At 38.5% G+C, this 23,787-nt stretch overlaps 1 protein-coding gene across 8 annotated transcripts in view; it reads left to right on the top strand.

Annotated features, from left to right (window-relative positions):
- Positions 1-13,372, top strand: part of MATR3 (matrin 3) — a 45,739-nt gene extending 32,367 nt beyond the window's left edge. For 4 of the 8 annotated variants that reach the window (XM_027606636.2, XM_027606638.2, XM_027606640.2 and 1 more), the window contains 13 exons: positions 566-627; positions 1,597-1,638; positions 1,977-2,089; positions 2,683-2,735; positions 3,171-3,296; positions 3,873-3,998; positions 4,618-4,785; positions 5,972-6,103; positions 6,549-6,592; positions 6,688-7,063; positions 9,029-9,395; positions 9,860-9,981; positions 12,170-13,372. In XM_027606636.2, coding sequence (XP_027462437.1) covers positions 566-627; positions 1,597-1,638; positions 1,977-2,089; positions 2,683-2,735; positions 3,171-3,296; positions 3,873-3,998; positions 4,618-4,785; positions 5,972-6,103; positions 6,549-6,592; positions 6,688-7,063; positions 9,029-9,395; positions 9,860-9,981; positions 12,170-12,220 — 1,782 coding nt within the window. In that variant the 3' untranslated portion in view covers positions 12,221-13,372. The remainder of the gene's footprint in view (positions 1-565; positions 628-1,596; positions 1,639-1,976; positions 2,090-2,682; positions 2,736-3,170; positions 3,297-3,872; positions 3,999-4,617; positions 4,786-5,971; positions 6,104-6,548; positions 6,593-6,687; positions 7,064-9,028; positions 9,396-9,859; positions 9,982-12,169) is intronic. The other 4 variants (XM_027606642.2, XM_027606643.2, XM_027606641.2 and 1 more) reach the window with 3 other exon arrangements.
- The last annotated feature ends 10,415 nt before the right edge of the window (positions 13,373-23,787 follow it).

The raw sequence follows: 23,787 nt of genomic DNA on the forward strand, positions 1-23,787 counted from the left end.
TAATGGGAGCTTAGTTTTTTGATAAATGGGGAGCATTTTCTAGAAAAGCCATTCCTGTTGAATCTTAGCTTTTCATGGCTGTAGTACACTTGGAACATGCCTCAAAGCTGGATAAAATGATAAAAGAGTCTCTTTTTAACTACATTTATAACATTTTTAGAAAAATAGAAGCATGGATATTTTATCATAGAGTTATATAAAAGCAGTTCTAATGATACAATATATATAACCCAGTTTGGTCCACAGCAGAGAATAGTATGTCTAGTTGATCTCAAGGTCAGTTGTTATTCTTGATCTTTATTAACTCTATCTTTTCCCTGTCAGGTCTATTAGTATGTTAACCAAGTTATCCAGTTTTTCCAAGAATGTGCATGGCGTATTTGAGGGCAGGATCATGCTACAAGGATTCAGAGAAATGGTTTTAAATTAATTCATTGTGACTAGTGAATGGTCAGGTGTTTCTACGATCTGTCATACTGCATATAAATTAACTTCCTAGAGTTTGGTTCAAATGAAAATACTTTAGCTTTATTTTTGTTAATTCTACTAATTTACTTTGCTGCAGGAGTGGAGTCAACATATCAATGGAGCAAGTCACAGTCGTCGATGCCAGCTTCTTCTTGAAATGTAGGAGTTTGAAATACCTTTAAAGCATCCGTACCGTGAATCAGAAACAGCCATTGATTGGTTTTGGGGAGTTCGTCATTTGCTTGTAATATCCACATTGTTACCACTGCATAGTTGATATTGACCAGATTTTACCAATTACAAAATGTTTAGATCTGGAATCTCTCTTTCGGAATATTAGGTTCAGTGATAGTGGTATTTTGTTATTTAATATTACTTGTAGGGCAAATAAACAATGGCTCTTTTTCTACAAATTGCAAGAATTTTTAATAGACTTAAAGATGGCCTTTGATAAACAGAATATTCTGACTCAGGCATTTTCAATAACAGTTAATACATGCTCTAAAAATATAGAAGATAGAGAAAAGGGGAAAAGTCATTAGAAATTACAAGTTGTTAAGCAGAATCCGTCAAGATACATTTTTTGCTTTTGAGTTACCTTTGGTTCTGATTTTAAGCTGCTGGAATGGAATTGAATTCATAAAGCATCTCCCTGCTTAAACACACATAACCTATGTTCACTAGAGTGCCAGTTTTCACATATGTCTAGCTCTGTTGGGGCTTTCTTTTCTTTCTAGTGTCACAACTCAACTCTGTTTTTAGTATTGGTATTACAATTGGAGAAGGAAAATCTGTGGTAGGTCCTTATTTCCTTGTATACTCAACATTTCCAATTCCCCATGCAGCCCTTTTTCCTCCTATGACTTACCAAATAAATTTAAAAATTAAACTTCAACATACATCACCTACATTTTCAATACAAAACAAGTTTATTCTTGTTCATTTGGATTACTTTGTAGTTCTGGAGGTTTTTTTGGAAGTATCTATATGATTTAAACTGTAATATTTCTAACACTTAGACTCTCCTATAACTTCACTAATAAATAAACTCTGTTTTAAAGGCCAAACAAGGCTATTTTGTGAAAAGGACAGTTTTATTTTAAAGTTAATTTTCTGGTCTCTTTAAAGCTACCCAGAATGGAATCCTGACAATGATACAGGACACACAATGTAAGTTAAAATTTTTAAGCTCTTGTTTATAAAGGAGATCATTGTAAGGAATTCAGGTTAAACTTTCAAAATTTATAAACAAAAACTGTTTTCTGAGTATCTTTATTAAATATGAGAGCTTGGTATAAGTCACTGTGGGTAAAAGAATCTTTAGAATTCTAATTTTTATGTTAGTGAATTTTATTGTTGTTATAGCTTTTTCCCTAGTTACTTCACACATACAAATGCCTGCAACGATTGGAATTATAATCACTAAAGGGGTATTTTAACAATAAATCTTAAATGATTTCTGATGGACCTCTTTGTCATTCATTACATTTTATGTCTCACATTACTAGGGGTGATCCATTCATGCTGCAGCAGTCTACAAACCCAGCACCAGGAATTCTGGGACCTCCACCTCCCTCATTTCATCTTGGGGGACCAGCAGTTGGACCAAGAGGAAATCTGGGTGATTATAAAATTTGTTACCTTTCCCTAAGAGCTTTTACCATAAAAATGAAATGCAGTGATTAGAGGTAAAAGAAGGCTTACTGAAAAATTATCCAAAAATAACATCATATCACATGAGAAGACATGGTTCTTACTGTATTTGTGGTAACCTCTGATTTGTGTTTGAAAGATGTCCTGTTTTCCTGAGGCGCCTGGGTGGCTCAGTCGGTTTAGCGTCCGACTCTTGATGTCAGCTCAGGTCTTAATCTCAGGGTTGTGAATTCTGGCCCCGCATTGGGCTCCTGGCTGGGTGTAGAACCTACTTTTAAATAGAGAAAAGAAAAAGAGGGGTGCATGTGTGGCTTAATTGGTTAAGTGTCCCTACTCTTGGTTTCTGTTCAGTTCATGATCTCAGTGTCCTGAGATGGAGCCCTTTGTAAGGTTCTGCACTCAGCAGAGAGTCTGCTTCTCTTCCTCTGCCCCCTCACCAACCCACTCTTGTGTGTTCTCTCTCTGTAAAATAAATCTTTAAAAAAGATGTCCCATTTTTCACTCAAAACTGTTAAGTATATTTATTATAAGATTGAAAAAAAACACTTTTTGTCCATAAAGGTGCTGGAAATGGGAACCTGCAAGGACCAAGACACATGCAAAAAGGCAGAGTGGTCAGTAATACAGCTCTTTATTTTACTCTGTTTTTTGGGGAAATGTAATTTAACTTTGAGATTTCTATAAATTGAACCTGTATTTTAGTCCTTTATTACAGAAAGACTGCTATTGCTTGAAAACCATCAGGCTTTTATATGACTTTTTCATATACCCATAGTAAAGAGATCTCACCTTGAGTGTACCAAATTTTGCTGTCCATTTATGTGTACAGTATTCTATTTAAAAATAACTGCAGAGGCTTTCTGAAACTTTAAGATATATCCCAGTGAATCTGATTTCCTGTGTAGTTTTAAAATTCTCTAGAATGTTAATGAGTTGTTTTAAATACTTAATCTGGTCTAGTTAACTTTAGACTTGAAACTTGTAATATATATCTTGTTTCATCTTGATTCTAAAGAGACCTCTTGACTTGATTTTTTCCTAATGGATAGGAAACAAGCCGAGTTGTTCACATCATGGATTTTCAGCGAGGGAAAAACTTGAGATATCAACTGTTACAGCTGGTGGAACCATTTGGAGTCATTTCAAATCATCTGATTCTAAATAAAATTAATGAGGTATGAGTTGAAATAAGTGTAGTATTTATTCATTACTAATATATTTCCTGAAGGGATTACATGATTTTGTATTAGAAAAAGAACTCAATATAATTTTAAATCATTAATATGGAATTTAATAGAGAAAAAAGCAGAGAGTTGAAGTATGTCAATAACATTAATTTCTCAGCCTAATGGATTATTTAGTAAATTTATTAATTGTGGTCTTTAAGCAGTAAAATTGTCACCATATTATTATAAGGGCTCTGGAAGGATGATAATTATTTGAGAAACTTATTCCAAACTTTTACCAAAATGGGTGCCAAATTATTGTTTCAAATACAGTAGACATAATGACACTTGAGTAGCATGAAGATAGTAAAATCTGAGATGACCTTTTAAAAAAATAGCAGATTACAAAAACTAATGATGTAATATATGGTGATTAACATAACATAATAATAAAAATAAAAAATAGCAAATTAGCAGTGTTGGTTCTGTTTTTAGACTTAAAAATGCTTTCTAATGATTAAATATATCTAGAAAGACTTGGCATTGTTCTTTTGTTTCGGAAATAATAATTTTGTCCAATTTTAGGCATTTATTGAAATGGCAACTACAGAGGATGCTCAAGCTGCAGTGGATTATTATACAACCACACCAGCATTAGTATTTGGCAAGCCAGTAAGAGTTCATTTATCACAGAAGTATAAAAGAATAAAGGTAATTATCAATTTTTTCCAGATTTGTACCACAAACCATTTAATACATCATTTTAATGTTTATTAACTTTAGCTACTTTAAGTTGTTGCTAATAACTAGAATTACCTTAACTTTTTTTTTAAAGCTGCATATAGTGTTTTTGTTTGTTTTTTAAGATTTTATTTATATGAGAGAGAGAGCACAGGAGGGGGGGAAGGGTCAGAGGGAGAAGCAGACTCCCCGCCGAGCAGGGAGCCCGATGCGGGACTCGATCCCGGGACTCCAGGATCATGACCTGAGCCGAAGGCAGTCGCTTAACCAACTGAGCCACCCAGGTGCCCCAGGTATGCTATAATTATTTGTTAATAGTTAAGGTCTACGGTGCCTGGGTGGCTCAGTTGGTTAAGCGACTGCCTTCGGCTCAGGTCATGATCCTGGAGTCCCGGGATCGAGTCCCGCATCGGGCTTCCTGCTTGGTGGGGAGTCTGCTTCTCCCTCTGACCCTCTTCCCTCTCGTGCTTTCTATCTCTCATTCTCTCTCTCTCTCTCAAATAAATAAATAAAATCTTAAAAAAAAATTATAGCATACCTACCACCATTTGACTTGCCTTTTTTATTTGTGTGCTTGTTTATTATTTAGAAACCTGAGGGGAAGCCAGACCAGAAGTTTGATCAAAAGCAAGAGCTTGGACGTGTGATACATCTCAGCAATTTACCTCATTCTGGCTATTCTGACAGTGCAGTTCTCAAGCTTGCTGAGCCTTATGGAAAAATAAAAAATTATATACTGATGAGGATGAAAAGTCAGGTAATACCACATAGAGAAGTTTTTAAGGAGGATCATGGGGGAAGGGAAGGAAAAATAAGACAAAATCAGCGAGGGAGACAAACCATAGGAGACTTTTAACTATAGGAAACAAACTGAGGGTTGCTGGAGTGGGGGGGGAATGTCGGGTAATTAGGTAATGGGCATTAAGGAGGGCATGAGATGTAATGAGCACTAGGTGTTACATGCAACTGCTGAATCACTGAACTCTGCCTCTGAAACTAATAATACACTATATGTTAAGTAAATTTAAATAAAAGTCTTTAAAAAGTTTTTAAGATTATTTCTCAGTGCTTCAAGGTTTTTTGTGTGTATCTTCATTTTTAATAAAGGGAGAGTATCTTCTCATAGATAAATTGTAAATTTTCCTTGCCTAACTGATAAATGATATTTTAAGTCACAGTAGATTCTCAGTGTGTAAAACAGTAAATACTGAGAAACTATAAAGTGGAAAGTAAAGATGGAATTCCAAGTTTGCATCCAAAAAAATCTCCCCGTGTGTGTATGTAGGTATACTATTTCTTCCTTGCCTTAAGTGGTACTACATTATACTGTTGCTTTCCACTTTATATGTGATTCCATTGAATAAACTTAACAAATTTAACTTTCTGAGTTGATGGATATTTAGAGGTTTTTGGACCCTACCATTGGTGCTGTGGACTTGGCAGCATATACATTTTTACATATTTGTATCATATAATTGAAGGATAAATTTCAGAATTAGAATACTGTATCCTGATACTTTCTTTACTTTGATACTGCCAAATTGGTCTGCAAAAAATCAGTTTATAATCACTTGTGGTTTTTTGTTTTAAAAATTCAGAGTAAAAAGCATCTTTATTTTGTTGTTAACTCTTGTATTTGCCTTTCTGAGTTTGTCTCTTTCCTGGCTTTTTTTTTTTTTTAAGATTTTATTATTTGAGAGAGAATGAGAGCTAGCACGAGGGGGGGGAGGGTCAGAGGGAGAAGCAGAATCCCTGCTGAGCAGGGAGCCCGATGTGGGACTCGATCCTGGGACTCCAGGATCATGACCTGAGCCGAAGGCAGTTGCTTAACCAACAGCCACCCAGGCGCCCTCTTTCCTGACTTTTTAAGTTAATTTTTTCCTATAGTATTAAGTAATATCTTGTAAGCTGATTCCTTTTTTTTTTTTTTTTTTTTTTTTAAGGCCTTTATTGAGATGGAGACCAGAGAAGATGCAATGGCAATGGTTGACCACTGTTTGAAAAAGGCCCTTTGGTTTCAGGGGAGATGTGTGAAAGTAGACTTGTCTGAAAAATATAAAAAATTGGTACTGAGGGTATGTAGTACTGGATTTGTCATTGTTATAAAGCTTGTTTCACATATTTCAAGCCATGACATTCTTAAATACTTCCTTTGCTAAGAATATAGGATTTGGTTATTTAAAGATAGCAACCTTTTTTTCCCTGGTATTCTTCAGTAGAAGTTTGTTGTTTTAATGGTGTTACGTTAAAAATGCCTTTATTGCTTTTATCTATTTTAAGATTTTATTTGAACTTGAGTTCTGCTACCAAAATACTTACTATCCACTGCTCTATGCTCTATTGAAATGTTGATTGTAATGAACTGCTTACTTACTTTCTTAGGTATGGTTACTGGGATTGAATAAGCTTAGTTGATATAAAGGGTGTTTCTCAAATATTAGTTAATTGCGTGATTATGTAATCTGCACATGAGCATATTCTAATACATTTATTTAACTGATACAAAATTTTGTTTTTTAGATTCCCAACAGAGGCATTGACTTACTGAAAAAAGATAAATCTCGGTAATTTCATTTTGTGTGTGTATATATACTGGTATATTCAACTTTTGTTTTCCAACTCAGGAGAATTAATCGAGGGGGTATCCTTTTGATTTCAGGAAAAGATCTTATTCTCCAGATGGCAAAGAATCTCCAAGCGATAAGAAGTCTAAGATTGATGGTTCCCAGAAGACTGAAAGTACAACTGAAGGTAAAGAACAAGAAGAGAAGTCAGGTGAAGATGGTGAAAAAGATACAAAGGATGACCAAGCTGAGCAAGAACCTAACATGCTTCTTGAATCTGAAGATGAGCTACTTGTAGATGAAGAAGAAGCAGCAGCACTGCTAGAAAGTGGCAGTTCAGTGGGAGATGAGACAGATCTTGCTAATTTAGGTGATGTGGCTTCTGATGGGAAAAAGGAACCTTCGGACAAAGCTGTGAAAAAAGATGGAAATGCCAGTGCTTCGGCAGCTGCAAAGAAAAAGCTAAAAAAGGTAAAGGAAGATTGTATATTGACCTGTGTTGATAGAAAACTAGATCAGATAAAAGTTTCATATTTACACTAGCAGGGTCAGATTAAAGAGAATTAGTCACTAAATTAGAAAAAGTCAGTTATGAACCGTAATAAAATATTTAAAAGTAAACTCTGCAATAAATAGGTTAAATAAGACTTTTTATAATAGCTGTTAAAAAGTCTCAACTCACAGAAGGAAATTTTTACTAAGGAAGGAGGAAGACCTAAATCTATATTTATTTGTGTATTGTAGTGGTAGTGTATAAGTACAGGTAGGCAGCCTTTTAGTCCAGCTTGTTTTTAAAAAGATGGGATATGAGTTTATAGTAAGTTAATTGACCCAAGATACTTAAAACATTTTGCCACTCACTTAAAAATTGTTAAACTTGGGGCACCTGGCTGGCTCAGTCAGTGGAGCATGCAACTCTTATCTTGGGGTTGTGGATTTCAGCCCCAGGTTGGGTGTAGAGATTACTTAAAATAAGATCATTTTATTTATTTATTTTTTAAAGATTTTGTTTATTTGACAGAGATAGCGAGAGAGGGAACAGAAGCAGGAGGAGTGGGAGAAGGAGAAGCAGGCCTCCCACAGAGCAGGGAGCCCGGTGGAGGGCTCGATCCCAGGACCCTGGAATCACAACCTGAGCCGAAGGCAGATGCTTTAACGACTGAGCCACCCAGGCGCCCCTAAAATAAGATCTTTTTTAAAAATAAATAAAAATTGTTAAACTTGAAGAATTCTCCTATTTGAGAAAGAAACATAAGCTGTATCAGATAATTCAAATTGTAGCTTTTAAAACATTTTTCTTAGAACACACATCACAGAGAAGCATGTAACATAGCATAAAGAATAATAGTAAAAGACCATGGTCTACTGATTAGAGCACTAAAAGGCCTTTGAAGCTCCTTACGTTAAGTGGCTCTTTCAGTGAGATCTTAGTATTCCTGGTCCATTGGTCCTTTGTAACCAATGTTCAACTCTTGGAAGACGAATTTTTAGCCTCCAGATTTTAATGGCTTGGTCACGTAACAGTTTTCTTCTTCTTCTTCTTTTTTTTTTTTTTTTTTTAAGATTTTATTTAAGAGCTAGCGAGCACGAGCAGGGGGCAAGGGCAGAGGCAAAGGGAGAATCAAGCTCCCTGCTGAGCAGGGAGCCTGACGCAGGACTGGATCCAAGGACCCTGGGATCGTGATACGAGCCGAAGGCCAACGCTTAACCGACTGAGCCACCCAGGAGCCTAGTCAAGACATAACTTGGTCTTAAACTTATTTTTCTGGCTGAAGTGGGTGATTGTCGCATAATATGTTTGCACTCTTAAGAGCTGATACTTATTACATGTTACACATTTTTATGAGCTCTTTGTGTATGCTAATAAACTTAATCCTCACAGTAACTGTAAGCAGTAGATCTTTCTTAACCCAGTTTCATGAATGAGAAAATTTAGGCATAGAGAAGTTCAATAAATTGTCCTTGGTCATACTGCTTAAAAGCGGCAGAGTCAAAATTTAAACACAGGCAGTCATGCTCCAGACCTTGTTTTTTTTTTTTTCCTTTTTTAACCACTACACTACTTTAGACTGAGAGTTCTCTGAAATAACAGTTGTCTCATAAGATACTGTCTTCTAGAGGATACCATTGAACTACTTTTATCAAATCACATTTTGATACAGTCCCTTGCAGCCTAATAGTTTTAAGAAACGTAGAATATAATGTTCTTATTTATTTTCTGCTCTTATGTGAGGCGGCAAGCTTTCAGTTATACAGTTTTAAAACAAAGCTGTTTTAAAAAAAAAAAAAAAAGGACAGTGATTTTGGGAGAGAAAGGAAAAAGTATTTTGAAAGAATGAATAAAGACAAAGACGCTATCCGTTTCCCTTCAAGTAAAGCAGATGGAAGGGATGCTGCAGAATAATTGTTGCAGAGTAAATTTGTCTTTCTTAACAGCGTCGTTTCCCAGGGAGTATGGAAGGTTTTGTCACTCTAGATGAGGTTGGTGATGAGGAAGATTCGGAACTTCAGAAACTTCGTAAATCGGGCATGGCATTTAAATCTGGTGACAAAAATGATGATGGTTTGGTTGAAATTAAGGTGGACAAGATCGAGGAACTTGATCAAGAAAACGAAGCAGCGTTGGAAAATGGAATTAAAAACGAGGAAAATACAGAACCAGGCGCTGAATCTGCTGAGAATCCTGATGATCCCAACAAAGATACAAGTGAAAATGCAGATGGCCAAAGTGATGAAAACAAGGAGGACTATACAATCCCAGATGAGTATAGAATTGGACCATATCAGCCCAATGTTCCTGTTGGTGAGATTTAAGGCTTTGTTCTTCCCCTCTCACCCTTCCCAAGTTCTTAGTACTAAAGATTTTTAAAATGGTCTTAACATAAATTCTGATAACGTTTTAAATTTTATTTCTCTGCAGAACAATTTGTAAATCTTAAATGATATATTCTTTCTTTTCCACTTAACCAGCTCTCCTCATTTTGTATTATCTTTTGTTACCATTTCACAATATGTTCTTTCTCCACATAAAGGTTTGAGTATTTCACATTGCTTTTTTTTTTTTTTTAATCCTGCCTTTTGTGAGAGTACAGTTAGGTGGGACCTTAAACATCAGTTAAGTACAATTAACTAATGATACGGTTTTTGTTTTGTTTTAGCTTAGGTTATATTGGATTATCTCATTCACATAATAATGACGGAAAACAGATTTGAGAACACTAAGTTTTCGATTTACTAAATTTGTAAGAATGTATGTTTGTGTTCTAGGTATAGACTATGTGATACCTAAAACAGGGTTTTACTGTAAGCTGTGTTCACTCTTTTATACAAATGAAGAAGTTGCAAAGAATACTCATTGCAGCAGCCTTCCTCATTATCAGAAATTAAAGGTAAGGCTGAATCTAAAGAGGAGAGTTCCTTTATGAAAACAGATTGTGTATATTTATGCAAAGTAAAATGTGTATGGTACCTTCTGTAGACCCATCACAATGCCTTATCCTGGAGATGAAGATGACACTTCTATTTCTTTTTTTTTTTTTTTTAAGATTTTATTTATTTGACAGAGAGACTGTGAGGGTGGGAACACAAGCAGGGGGAGTGGGAGAGGGAGAAGCAGACTTCCTGCAGAGCAGGGAGCCTGGGGTGGGGCTCAATCCCAGGGCCCTGGGATCACGACCTGAGCCGAAGGCAGATGCTTAACAACTGAGCCACCCAGGTGCCCCCGACACTTTTATTTCTTTGTTGATGGGCCTTAAGCAGTCTAGCGAATTCTAGGAACTTCTGTTGAGCCTTTTTCTATAGTACATTCTAATTAGTTGAATAATTTTCTAGCCATGTTATAAATTCTGTTATAATTAAAGTTACCTAAATATTCCCAAATGGGTATTGGACTATAATTTCTCTTATTTGGAAGATTCTGGAGGCCTGAAAGCCAAGTGGAATAATAAAAAGCTTTTTCAACTTTGTGAAGTGCCATGTCCCTTTATACATTTTATATTGCCGTTAAATTATTTATTAATAATGATATTCTGTGTTTTATGACCAATGGGATATAAGGATAAATGAATAAATAAAACATAATGAAGCATAACAAATTCTAGTTGGATATTTTGAAATTTGGTATTTTACTGACTTAAGGACTTTACTGACTTAAGGACTGGGTATTAAAACAGATAACTAGGGAAAAACTTGAAAGGAGTTAACTCATTAATTATAAATAACCTCATTTTTTGCACTGCTTTATAGTAGAGAGCTATTGGAGTATTCCATTATCAAACATGTTCTGTGTGTTGATTTAGATGGATAAAGATAGCCTGGGGGGGTAGATAGCCTTGAACTTAGGAAATAATGCCAGTTCTTTGCTGTGTCACTAGTTTGAAATGAAATCAGATGAATCAAATGAAATCAAATGAAGGTATTCTTTGCTACCTTATATGTGTCTTACATTTAGCATATGAAAAAAAATGGTTTAATTCCATTGGTAGCAGAAACTATTACATAGAAGAGTTGAAATACAAAAGTTCTCTCTCAATGCTTGATACTTTATAAATGATATGCTCTCTAATATTTTCTAGCTATTCTAATTTTCATTTGTTTATTGGAGGCAGCTCTTTGTTACTTATTTCTATTTTAAAGGAACTTTGTCGACTTCACTAAAATTTATTGCACAATATAATATTTTGCTAATGATAAATGACTTGATACTTTCCTGAGTTTTTTCCAGTGCCTTTTTAACCCTCTCATGAATTGGGAGTAACTATAGAGTTGAGAAAATCTACCCAGAAGTAAAGAAACTTTGGGTGTTCTAGATTTGGGGGGAGGGTTACTTATTAATGTCTTAATATGTCCAAGAACTCTAGAAATTACAGGTGGAATACGGGGGTCACTGCTTTTGTAGATGAGGTGGGGGTTTTTTTTTGGAACATAGCCATAGTCATTCATTTAAGTATTGTTTATGGCTAGCTTTTTTTTTTTTTTAAGAGAAAGTGAGGGAGAGCATGGGAGGGTCAGAGGGAGAAGCAGGACTCCCCGCTGAGCAGGGAGCCGGATGTGGGACTCGATCCTGGGACTCCGGGATAATGACCTGAGCTGAAGGCAGTCGCTTAACCAACTGAGCCACCCAGGCGCCCTATGGCTGGCTTTACTGCTGTAACAGAATTGAGTAGTTGAAATAAAGAATGGCCCACAGACAAAATATTTACTACCTTTAAGAAAATGTGTCCCCACTTTAATGGAAGATGCACTATTTGAATAAACGCATGTTATTTTAACTGCTCTATGTTCTTGGAGCAGTGGCAGTTCTATGCAAGTATGATCTTTATTTTCTTATCTATAAGTTAATGTTAATTTTAAGTTGAAAGAATCTTTTTTCACATTTTACCATTTTTTTCACGTCTTACGTACTGTGATCTAGTTTTGTATACTGACTTAAGAATAACTCAATCTTTAAAAACAACTGATAATGTTACAGTTAAATTACATTCAAATTCATAAACTTGGATAGAATATTTTATTTCAGAGTTCATCCATTTAGTTTTTCCTAGGTGACTTAATCCTTGTAATTTTTTTTCTTTTCAGAAATTTCTGAATAAATTGGCAGAAGAACGCAGGCAGAAGAAGGAAGCTTAAGATGTGCAAGAAGCTTAACGATTTCAAAGAAAATAATGGTTCTTTGTTTTTAATGTTAACCTTTTTTAAATACAATACTGATAGTTAGAAGAAAACTATTGTACTCTTTTGTTTTAGTGGAAAAATAATAGATGTCTGTTCATGTGTTAAGTGTTACAGCAAAAATACATATACGGTTAAGTTAATGAAGAATTGTTTTTGTTTTATCAGAATGGTAACAGACCGAAGTACTTGTAGAGACTGACTCGCTACTTAAGACAACTTGCACCACTAAGAAAAAAGATGTAGAATCATTCAGAGAAATGAAATTTAGTTCCAAGCTTCAAAGAAATGTCAAAACTTTTGATTCCATTCAATAAAGAACAAAACCAATTGTATTTTTATTACTTTCATCGGAAACATTCCACATTTTAATCTGAGCCTTGCAGACTTTTCATTTGGAGTTTGAAGCTTTTTGGGTTGCTTTTTATTTGGAGATCTTCATTAATACGAGATTGGCAATTAAAAAGCAGGTGCAGTTTTCTTTTAATGTCATGCTGTTGTTTAGGTAATAAGAAATACTAAGTAATTGGCTTTAGATTTTTGTAATTTTTTCCCCTAAGTTCCTGCTAGATTTCGTATTCTAGTAGTCAATGTATTTTCAGTGAAATGTAAAAATATTCCCGTTCTCTTTGAGCAGTATTAATTTCTTGAGATCTTATTGCTTGTCACTTGAATCCTGTAGCTGTCATACATCTGGTATAAGCAACATTTGATTTTTGAAGTGTGTAGACCATCTCTTCATATTTCAAGATGTAATTTTACATTTCTGCATTTTAAAAACAGTTTGGCCATAATCTTAGACGCACGCTTCTAATTCATATACCTGCACATGTGACCTTTGTGAACAGAAATTTGCATGTATAATCTGTGTTTACTTGTAACTTTCTGGTAATATACTGCTTATATCTGTGGATTCAAGTTTCTGAAGTGAATACCAATAAAAAAAAACCTAGGCCATGTTCATTGGTTATACATGTTTGGAATGTTAACCAATATTTTTGTCAGTTGTGGTTTTTATTCACTGTTACACTTTTTTGCATGCTTTAACAAATTATTACATTTTTAATCTAGAGTGTTCTAAAGACTGCTACTAAAGATCTGAGTTTTAAAGTTTTTGGTGCTGGTGGATTTCTTGTTCCTGTTACATAAAAATCGGGCTATTCGTGGTCTTTAAAAATCTTTGGAGGTTAAAACGCTAAGGGTGAAGAAATGGCAAAAGCTCATGTTTAGACCTGTCTAAGTATCAAACAATAAAATTGGAAATAACATGGAATATCAAGAATTAGTTCTACCAGCTTTGCAAAATCTTTCAGGGTTCTTGGTGTAAGGGATTTACCTATTGTCAAAAAACATTTTTAATTTTAAGAAAAACAAGAACTTAATAGGAATTCTCTTTGGAACTCTTAGGTCTGAATGTGTTTAAGGGATATATCAAAATTTCATGGTGTATCTCTGAAAGGCAGTTAACATTTTCTTAATGTGACATGCACAAAAAATCCTCGCCAGTTTATTTCTGCAGTTTAATATTGGCCTTTACTAATTACCCACTTTTGTTTAATTCCAACTGTTAACTAACAGCAAGCAACACAAACATTATTTGTGCATTGGAATCCCTAATTGTTTCCTATTAGTGATAGCTTTTTTTCATAGGTCCGACTTTGTTGGCTGTACCAAGCTGTAGAAGAGAAAGTTCAGTATCTTCATTTGATAACATTTAGAAAGCAAAAATTTTCATAAGTAAGCTATTAGTATTTCCCAGATTATGGCAAACCTTTTTTCATAGGAGTGTTTTCACTTACACCTGGTATAAAGTTGAAGAACGTTGTTACCAGTATCATTTTAGCCTTCAGTTTAATCTTGGGTTAATCCTCTGTGAAGGAAACCTTTAAAAATACCTTGAGTATGTATTATTTTTTTAAGCCTATTGCTGGTAAATTTGGGATTTGATCGTGACTATAAAGGCATGAGTTGGCTAGCTGTATTGTAAAAGTTTGATTTGAAATTTTATTAATGAGGAACAGGAATTTCTGGCCACAAAGTACACTAACTTCTGTAGAGTCTAAATAATACAATTCTAAGGCAATTTCTTAGGTTATATCCATTCTCTTGAATTCTTTTATTAAGAGGGGTAGCTTTCCTCACCCGGTGATGTGGAACACAAAATGCACCCTGTTAAGTATTAATGGCAGGTATTAGAGTTACAGGGGAAGAATACCCTTATTTTTTGCCTAGCTTTGTACACAGTGGATTTTCAGTGGCTTTGAACAGTAAAATGCAGTATTACCCTGAGTGAAAATTGTGACAAAAATAGGCTGGTGGTGGGGGTGCCTGGGTGGTACAGTAAGTTAAGCATCTGGCTCTTAGTTTTGGCTCAGGTGTGATCTCAGGGCCATGAGCAATTCCTGCATTGTTCTCAGCGTGGAGTCTGGTTGGGATTCGCTCTCGCTCTCTCTCTCCCTTTGCCCCCCCCCACCCCGCCTCCTCTCAAGCTCTCTCTTTCAAATAACCTTAAAAAGAGGCTGATGTAGTGGAAATCTGCAGGAACACTGTAGAACAATTTTTTAAAAATCAGGTGCCTGGCTGGCTCAGTCAGTGAAACATGCAAACTCGATCTTGGGATTGTGACTTTGAGTCCCACAGTGGGTGTAGAGATTACTAAAAAAATCATTAAAAAAAAATCAGAGCAGTAAAGTGGTCCAGTCTGTGTGGGTTAAGATAATTTGCACTATGGCTAGGAGCAGCTCTGTGTGCTCTTTTATTGGTCTCCATTACAGAATATGGCTTAGTGTAGCTAAAAGCTCAAGTATTGAGTGGTAATCGTTTAGGATTGGGTATTCCCTGGCAACTCTGAGCTGTTTGCTGAGCTGGGGTTTAAAATGCCCTCTCCAGGGCATCTGGCTGGCTCTGGGTAGAGCTTTTAAGAGACCGCACAAGCTGGTGGGGAAAGGGCAGAGGGAGAGCCCAAAGCAGGAGTGGATCCTGAAGCAGGGCTCAGTCTCCTAATCCTGTGATCATGACTGGAGCCAACATCAAGAGATGGACACAACCTGACTGAGCCACCCAGGCGCCCCAAAAATAAGGTCTCTTAAAAAATAAAATAACCCTTTCACTTGGATGCAAGTCCTATGACAGGTGAGGCCAAGATTTCTTAGGGTCAGCGTTAGTATACAAACAAAATGCTTGTTTTCCTTTGGTGGTTCTCAAATGTTAGCATGCATCAGAATTATCTGGAGGCTTCATTAGAATATGGATGGGGTCCACTAGAATTTCCACTTTGCTAGGTTTTGGGTGGGTCTTGGTAAGTTCCATTTTTAACAAGTTACCAGGTGATGGTGGTATCAAGTGGAGAAGCTACACTTGAGAATGATAGTTTTACCTGTAGCTAAAGAAGTATTTTGGCTAGGGGGTTGTAATCATGCCTGCTTCAGGTACTCTTGAGGTACTGCTTTTGTTACTGTCCAAACCTAGACCTAGGGGAAATGCTAGAAAATAATCACCATTTGAAGCCTGTGCAAAGAATCAAGGTGGCGGTTCAGTCAGTTGAGTGTCTGACTCTTGGTTTCAGCTCAGGCCCTGGGGGAGTTACCCCCCCACCACTTGCACTCTTCAAAACTGAATTTTAAAAACCCACCAATGGAAGATACCCCATTTCAGAGCCCTAGGTACTGCTTTCCCAGATGTGTCCTTTTTTTAAGATTTTATTTATTTGACAGAGCGGCAGGGAGAGGGAGAAGTTGGCTTCCCGCTGAGCAGGGAGCCTGATGTGGACTCGATCCCAATACCCTGGGATCATGACCCGAGCCGAAGGCAGACACGTAACCGACTGAGCCACCCAGGCACCCCTCCCAGATGTGTCTTAGCTTTTGCTCGGAACGTTGAAGTCATAATATTCTGGGAACTGGCTACAACCAGACATTTCAAGGAAAGTTACTGGGGCAGAAACGATGAAGACTTGGGAAATAACTTTTGCCTAGCTAAATGTCTCTTTTCCTTTTTTTCTTTTCCCACTGTGTCTCACTTAACAGGAACTAATGAGGGACGCCTGGGTGGCTCAGTCGTTAAGCGTCTGCCTTCGGTTCAGGTCATGATCCCAGGGTCCTGGGATCGAGCCCCACATAAGGCTCCCCGCTCAGCGAGAAGCCTGCTTCTCCCTCCCACTCCCCTGCTTGTGTTCCTGCTCTCGCTGTCTCTCTCTGTCAAATGAATAAAATCTTAAAAAAAAATAACATAGGAACTAATGATAAAGCTTGGTAACAACTAGTTGAAGTTTCAAGTGAATGGGAAAATGGAAATAGCTACCTCATCACTCAAGTACGTCTAACTTGCTGATAAACTATAGTTGATACTGGGTGGAGCTCAACTAAAGTACTAGGTAAAAAATAAAACCGTATTACAGACTGAAAAAGTACGGGTGAGGACTATTGGAAGGTAATTTTTTTAAGATTTTATTTATTTATTTGAGAGAATGAGATAGAGCATGAGAGGGGCGAGGGTCAGAGGGAGAAGCAGACTCCCCGCTGAGCAGGGAGCCCGATGCGGGACTCGATCCTGGGACTCCAGGATCGTGACCTGAGCCAAAGGCAGTTGCTTAACCAACTGAGCCACCCAGGCGCCTGGAAGGTAGTAATTTTTAAGACCATGTTAACATAAAGGATTTATGTTTAAGATTTTTAGCCCTGGGGCGCCTGGGTGGCTCAGATGGTTGGGCGTCTGCCTTCCGCTCCGGTCGTGATCCCAGAGTCCTGGGATCGAGTCCTGCATTGGGCTCCCTGCTCTGTGGGGAGCCTGCTTCTCCCTCTCCCTCTCCCTCTGCCTCTGCGTCTCTCTCTCTCTCTGACTCTCATGAATAAATAAAACATTAAAAAAAAAACTTTTAGCCCTGGCTTTTCTGTGAACTTAAAGTTCTAGCCTTAGAAAGTTTTATAATTTCCACACAATTTAAGAACATAAAGATGTATGATAGGAGATAGGAAAATAAAGTGTGAAAAGGAAAGGCGGTCTGTATTGGGTCTAGTAGACCAAAAAATGGACATTAGGTGCCCACCCCAAGTAAACTTGGAGTGAGAATGGCATTAAGTACAGCTTTAATGACCTCTGATCATGATGTCCTTGTGCTTCATGCATGGTAACATTGATGAAGTATTGGTTCTAAAGACCTGATGCGGGGCACCTGAGTGACTCGGATGGTTAAGCGTCTGCCTTCTGCTCAGGTCGTGATCTCAGGGTCCTGGGATCAAGCCCCGCGTCAGGCTCCCTGCTCAGTGGAAAGCCTGCTTCTCTCTCTCCCTCTACTACTCTCCCCTGCTTGTTCTCTCTCTCTCTCTCTCTCTCTCTCTCTCTCTCGTCGAATAAAAAGAATCTTTAAAAAAAAAAAAAAAAAAGCACCTGAGTGGCTCAGTCGTTAGGCATCTGCCTTCGGCTCAAGTCATGGTCCTAGGGTCCTGGGATCAAGTCCCGCATCCGGCTCCCTGCTCAGCGGGAAGCCTGCTTCTCCCTCTCCCACTCCCCCTGTTTGTGTTCCCTCTCTCACTGTGTCTCTCTCTGTCAAATAAAATCTTTAAAAAAAAATTAAAAATATGAAGACCTGATGCAAATGGGCTATGCCAAGACCATCAGGAATGTCCCACCTTTCATTAGGACAGTACTCAAGTTTAAATCATTGCACTTGCCTATTGTAAAGCAGGACTGATTCTTACGTGCTCAACTTTGCCAGGGTTGTTAACTCAGAAGTAGTGGTTTCTTGTTGGCTATTTGACTCTTGAGATTGAAATGACTGTTTTTCTTCACTTTTTAAGAGTTGGGTTCCTGGGTGGCTCAGTCAATAGAGCATGCATCTCTTGATCTCAGGGTTCTAAGTTCGAGCTTCACGTTGGGTGTAGAGATTACTTCAAATTTTTAAAAAGAAGTTGGCTATGGGTGCCTGGGTGGCTCAGTTGGTTAAGCGTCTGCCGTCGGCCCAGGTCATGATCCTGGAGAACCGGGATCGAGTCCCGCATCGGGCTCCCTGCTCAGCGAGGAGCCTGCTTCTCCCTCTAACCCTACCCCCTCTCATGTACTCTCTCTCTCTTTCTCATTCTCACTCTCTTAAAATAAATAATCTTTAAAAAAAAAAGTTGGCTATGAACATCAAAAAGCATTAGCATCAGATTCTGGCTACTTTCTTGGCAACAAGTCTATATGGACTTCCTTTTTCTTATTACTCCACTTGTATCAGGGTAATCCCCAGTCTCTGCTCTCTTGTGTGTGAGTTCTGTAGTTTATTTTGTGGTGTCATGAGGGCCTGTGGAGGAAGGTATGGCAGTTTATTATTAGTGTGGTGGATGGTGAAGCTGTAGTGGTACCTCCTAATTCATGTTCCTGATTGTGGCTACTTCTCACAAGCACCAGGTGTGTCTGGCTTTTTTTTTTTTTTTTTAAGATTTTATTTGAGAGAAAACGAGAGCACAAGCAGGGGAGGGGCAGAGGGAGAGGAGAGGAAGAAGCAGACTCCCCACTGAGCTCAGGGCTCCATCCCAGGGGCTCTATCCCAGGACCCTGAGATCATGACCTGAACCAAAGTCAGATGCTCAACCGACTGAGTCACCCAGGTGCCCACTGACCAGTCAAATCAGCTGGGAAGGGCTTGGCCCAACCTGGAGGAATTGCCTCTGCCCTTCCAGTATTCTGCAATGCGTAGGCACACATCACCCTTCTGCAAAAACCTTTATCTACTCCACATCTACACCTTAGTGTCTAAGTCCTGTTCATCCTGCCTACTCAGCCTATACAAATTTGATCCTCCTTTTAACTCAGAATAGTTTTTTTGTTTCTTTCTGGGATTCTTTTGGTTAAATACACATAACAATTTATCATCTTAACCATAACAATGTATCATCTTAACCATTTTTTAAATTTTTTTTAAAGATTTTATTTATTTGACAGAGACACAGCGAGAGAGGGAACACAAGCAGGGGGAGTGGGAGAGGGAGAAGCAGGCCTCCCGCGGAGCGGGGAGCCTGATGCAGGACTCGATCCCAGGACCCCGGGATCATGACCTGAGCCAAAGGCAGACGCTTAACAACTGAGCCACCCAGGCGCCCCATCATCTTAACCATTCTTAAGTACACAGTTCAGTGGTATTACATCCACTTTGTTCTGCAACCATATCCATCCCCATAACTCTTCATCTTGTAAAACTGAAACTACCTATTAAGGAAAAACTCTCTATCCACCCCTTCTCCTGGCCCCTCACAATCATAATTTGTTTTTATGATTTTGACTATCATAGAAGCGGGATCCTACAGTATCTAAGTTTCATCCACGATGTAGCATATTGCAGAATTTCCTCCTCAGAGGCTGAGTAATACTTCATTGTATATAGATGCCATATTTTGCTTATCCATTCATCTGTTGATAGATATGGGTTGCTTCCACACTTTACCTGTTAGTAATGCCGCTATGAACATGGATGTGCAACTATAGGTCTTCGAGACCCTGCTTTCAGTTCTTTTGGATATATATCCTGAAGTTGTATTGCTGGATCATATGGTAATGTTAGATTTTTGAGGAACCTCCATACTGTTTTCCACAGCAGCTGTACCATATTACATTTCCACCAACTGCACAAAGGTTCCAGTTTTTCTACATTCTCACCAGCACTTGTTATCTTTTGCTTATTTGAATGTAGCTATCCTAATGGGTGTGAGGTAGTAACAACTTTTCTAGGAAAAGATCATGCCAGTTACTGCCTTGTGTATCAGTGTTTAGGACCATGCTGGCACATAGCACACATTCAAAATATGTTGCATAATGCTTTTGTATCCTCACCTGAATTGTAAATATTCAGAGCAGGAACCATTGCTTACCCCCATAGTGCTAGGCCCTTACTAAAGATTAAGTAATGATGGGATACACTCTTCCCAGCTTCCACATGATACAAATGAGCATAGAGACGAGACCATTACCAAACTGTTATAGAAACATAAGGTAGATTTTATTTGAGGTATGATATTTTTCCCTTTATAAATGCAATTGGGAATTCAGACTATAAAAAATATACAAAATACAGTAAATCTTCCAAAATCTGAGATATTGTTTATTCTGTTTTGAAACGTAGAGCTATTGCTATTATAGATAATGCTATTCAATCATATTTGCATTTATATCCACATGCTTATTTTTACATATATAATTTTAAAGATTATATGTGCTATTTTGCAGCCTTTTTAATTTTTTTTATAAGATTTGAGAGAGAGAGTGAGGGGAGGGTCAGAGGGAGAGAATCGTCATGCAAACTCCCTGCTGAGCACGGAGCCTGATGTGGGGCTGTCTTGCAACTCAAAATGGATCTCAGAATCCATGAGATCATGATCCCAGTGAAAACCAAGAGCTGGACGCTCAACTGACTGAGCCACCCAGGCGCCTCTTGCAGCTTAAAAAAAAAAAATGAGCATCAAACCCTACCAAGAGATATACATTTTTTTTAAGGTTTTATTTATTTATTTGAGAGAGAGCACACGAGCAGGGGGTGAGGGAGAAGCAAACTACCCGCTGAGCAGGGAGCCCCATGTGGGACTGGATCCCAGGACCATGGAATCATGACCTGAGCCAAAGGCAGACACTTAACTGACTGAGCCACCCAGGCGCCCAGGATACACATCTTTTTAATAACTAATGTTTTACTCTGTTACACCATAATTCATTTGACCAATTCCATATTGATAGGTTTTTTGTTTCTATGAAAGCCTTACATGTCCCTACATAGGTCTATTTTCTTTGGGCAAATTCCTATAGATAGGAGTGTTTGAGTCAGAGATCTGCCCATTTTACATTTTGATAAAAAGTCTGCAGGAATGGGGTGCCTGGCTGGCTCAGTCAGTAGAGCATGAGACTCCTGATCTTAGGGTCCCGAGTTCAAGCTCCACATTGGGCATGGATCCTACTTGAAAAAAAAAAAAGTAAAAAGTCTGCAGGAAGTTGGTAGTTTACACTGGGAGCTTATTCACAGCTATTCTGGGCCTTCATTACTATACTCTCCTGATTCCTACTTCAACTTCCATCTCAAGTTAGGATTCATTTTACCAACTGAACCAAACAGAAGGATTTCTGCAGTGTCTTTAAACTGGATCTCTAACAGTCTCATTGAAGTGTCCTTTTTGGCAAATTGTTAGCCTCTGCTCTACTAACAGCACTTTCCACGCATAGACCATCACCACCACCATCCAGACATAGCATGAACATTATGCAAATGAGTACAGGGTTCTGGGAAGGAAGGATAGCCAGAGGATAGCAAGGAAGTACTCTGGGCCCATCAAGCTTTCCCAGCCACAATGGTGAACTCCCACTGTGAGCTGGAAATCGTATTTGAACTATACCGAATTTTTTCTTTAAGTAAGTTCTGTCCCCAAGGTGGGGCTCGAACTCACAACCCACAAATCAGGAGTCGAATGTTCTACCAATTGAGCCAGTCAGGTGCCCCAGAAATTGAGATCTGAACCCCTTTGAGAAAATCAATGTAAGCCTCTGAATGGTTCAGATGAAAACAAACCAGGGGGCACCTGGGAGGCTCAGTTGGTTAAGCGTCCGTCTGCCTTCGGCTCAGGTCATGATCCCAGGGTCCTGGGATGGAGCCCCGCATTGGGCTCTCTGCTCAGCAGGGAGTCTGCTTCTCCCTCTCCCTCTGGTCCTACTCTCTCACACACTCTCTAACAAATAAATAAAATATTTTAAAAAACAACAACAACATGGGGCACCTGGGTGGCTCAGTTGGTTAAGCTACTGCCTTCAGCTCAGGTCATGATCCTGGAGTCCGGGATCAAGTCCTGCATCCGGCTCCCTGCTCAGCAGGGAGTCGGCTTCACCCTCTGACCCTCTCCCCCCCCATGGTCTCTATCTCATTCTCTCTCTCAAATAAATAAATAAAATCTTAAAAAAAAAAAAACCAACCAGGATTGGGGTGCCTGGGTGGCTCCCTCAGTTGGGCATCTGACTCTTGGTTTTGGCTCCGGTCATGATCTCATGGGTCATGGAATCAAGCCCTGAGTTGGGCTCCACACTCAGTGGGGAATCTGCTTGAAGATTCTGCCCTTATCCCTGTGCATGCTCTCTAATAAATAAATCTTTAAAAAAAACCCCACACACTGGGCGCCTGGGTGGCTCAGTCATTAAGCGTCTGCCTTCGGCTCAGGTCATGATCCCAGAGTCCTGGGATCGAGCCCCACATCGGGTTCCCTGCTCCGCGGGAAGCCTGCTTCTCCCTCTCCCCCTGCTTGTGTTCCCTCTCTCACTGTCTCTCTCTCTGTCAAATAAATAAAATCTTAAAAAAAAAAAACCCACACACCAGGATTTATCAAAGATAATTTTTCAATGTATATCAAGTAGTTTACTAAGTCACAAATTCTAATCTTTTCATGATTAGCTTCTGAGTGTCTGGTCAACTACAGATAATGTAAACTCCACCTATTTTGATTTTGTTTTCCTCCCTCCTCCTGTTCATACCTCTTCCAGCCTCAGGTTGATAGTTTATCTTTCAGGTTCCTTGGATGAATCATACTCTGCAGACCTGTAAAACAGCACCATCTCCTTCCTCCCAGAGCTGTTTGCTCAGCAAGCATCAAAGCCAAACCCTTCCTCCCAGTTTAGGCTACAGATCTGAAAATGTGGCCAAAGAGGTTCACCCAGGAGCTATGACAGAACAACTGTGTTCTCACTTCTTTGGGCCTTTGGAAAACCAACTTTTTAAAGCAGACTTTTTTTTTAAGCAGACTTTCAATGAATGTAATGGACCTAAAGATGAGTGAGCCCTCTTCTGGATTCCTTCCCATGGAGGGAACCACTTTTCTTAGTTTTAGTAGATATTAAAAGCATGTTTGTTGTTTTTTTTTAAGTAAGCTCTATACCCAATGTGGGGCTTGAACTCACGACCCCAGGATCGAGTTGCATGCTCTATAGACTGACCCAGCCAGGTGCCCCTTATGTGCTTTTTAATATTCAAATTTTACCAGAGTAAAAAGGTGAATCTCACTCCTTCATTTTCCTTCCCCAAAGGTAAGAAATTACTTTTTGTGTGTCCTCTTTTAAATATAGTGTAGGGCGCCTAGGTGGCTCAGTTGGTTAAGCAACTGCCTTCGGCTCGCGTCATGATCCTGGAGTCCCGGGATCGAGTCCCACATCGGGCTCCCTGTTCAGCAGGGAGTCTGCTTCTCCCTCTGACCCTCTTCCCTCTCGTGCTCTCTTTCTCTCTCTCTCAAATAAATAAAATCTTTAAAAAAAATTCCTATAAATATACTGTATATATACTCAAACATCCAAATTTTTTCACACATACTATATAACGTACTTTGGTTAGTATCAGTAAAATACATATATTGAGGCTTGCCAATGATGACTGCAAGGATTAAAGTAATGTGTGGGGGGCAGTGTATTCAGGATCATGGACTAGGAAGCTTTTGGACCTGAGGTCCCACCCTTCTATACTATCTCTGGACAGGGTATTTCTTCCCTTACCCCCGAAGAAGCTGCCATAGGCTGCCTAGGAACCAAATATT

The sequence above is a fragment of the Zalophus californianus genome, chromosome 5, assembly GCF_009762305.2.
Source record: "Zalophus californianus isolate mZalCal1 chromosome 5, mZalCal1.pri.v2, whole genome shotgun sequence".
In the NCBI taxonomy this organism is placed as follows: Eukaryota; Metazoa; Chordata; class Mammalia; order Carnivora; family Otariidae; genus Zalophus; species Zalophus californianus.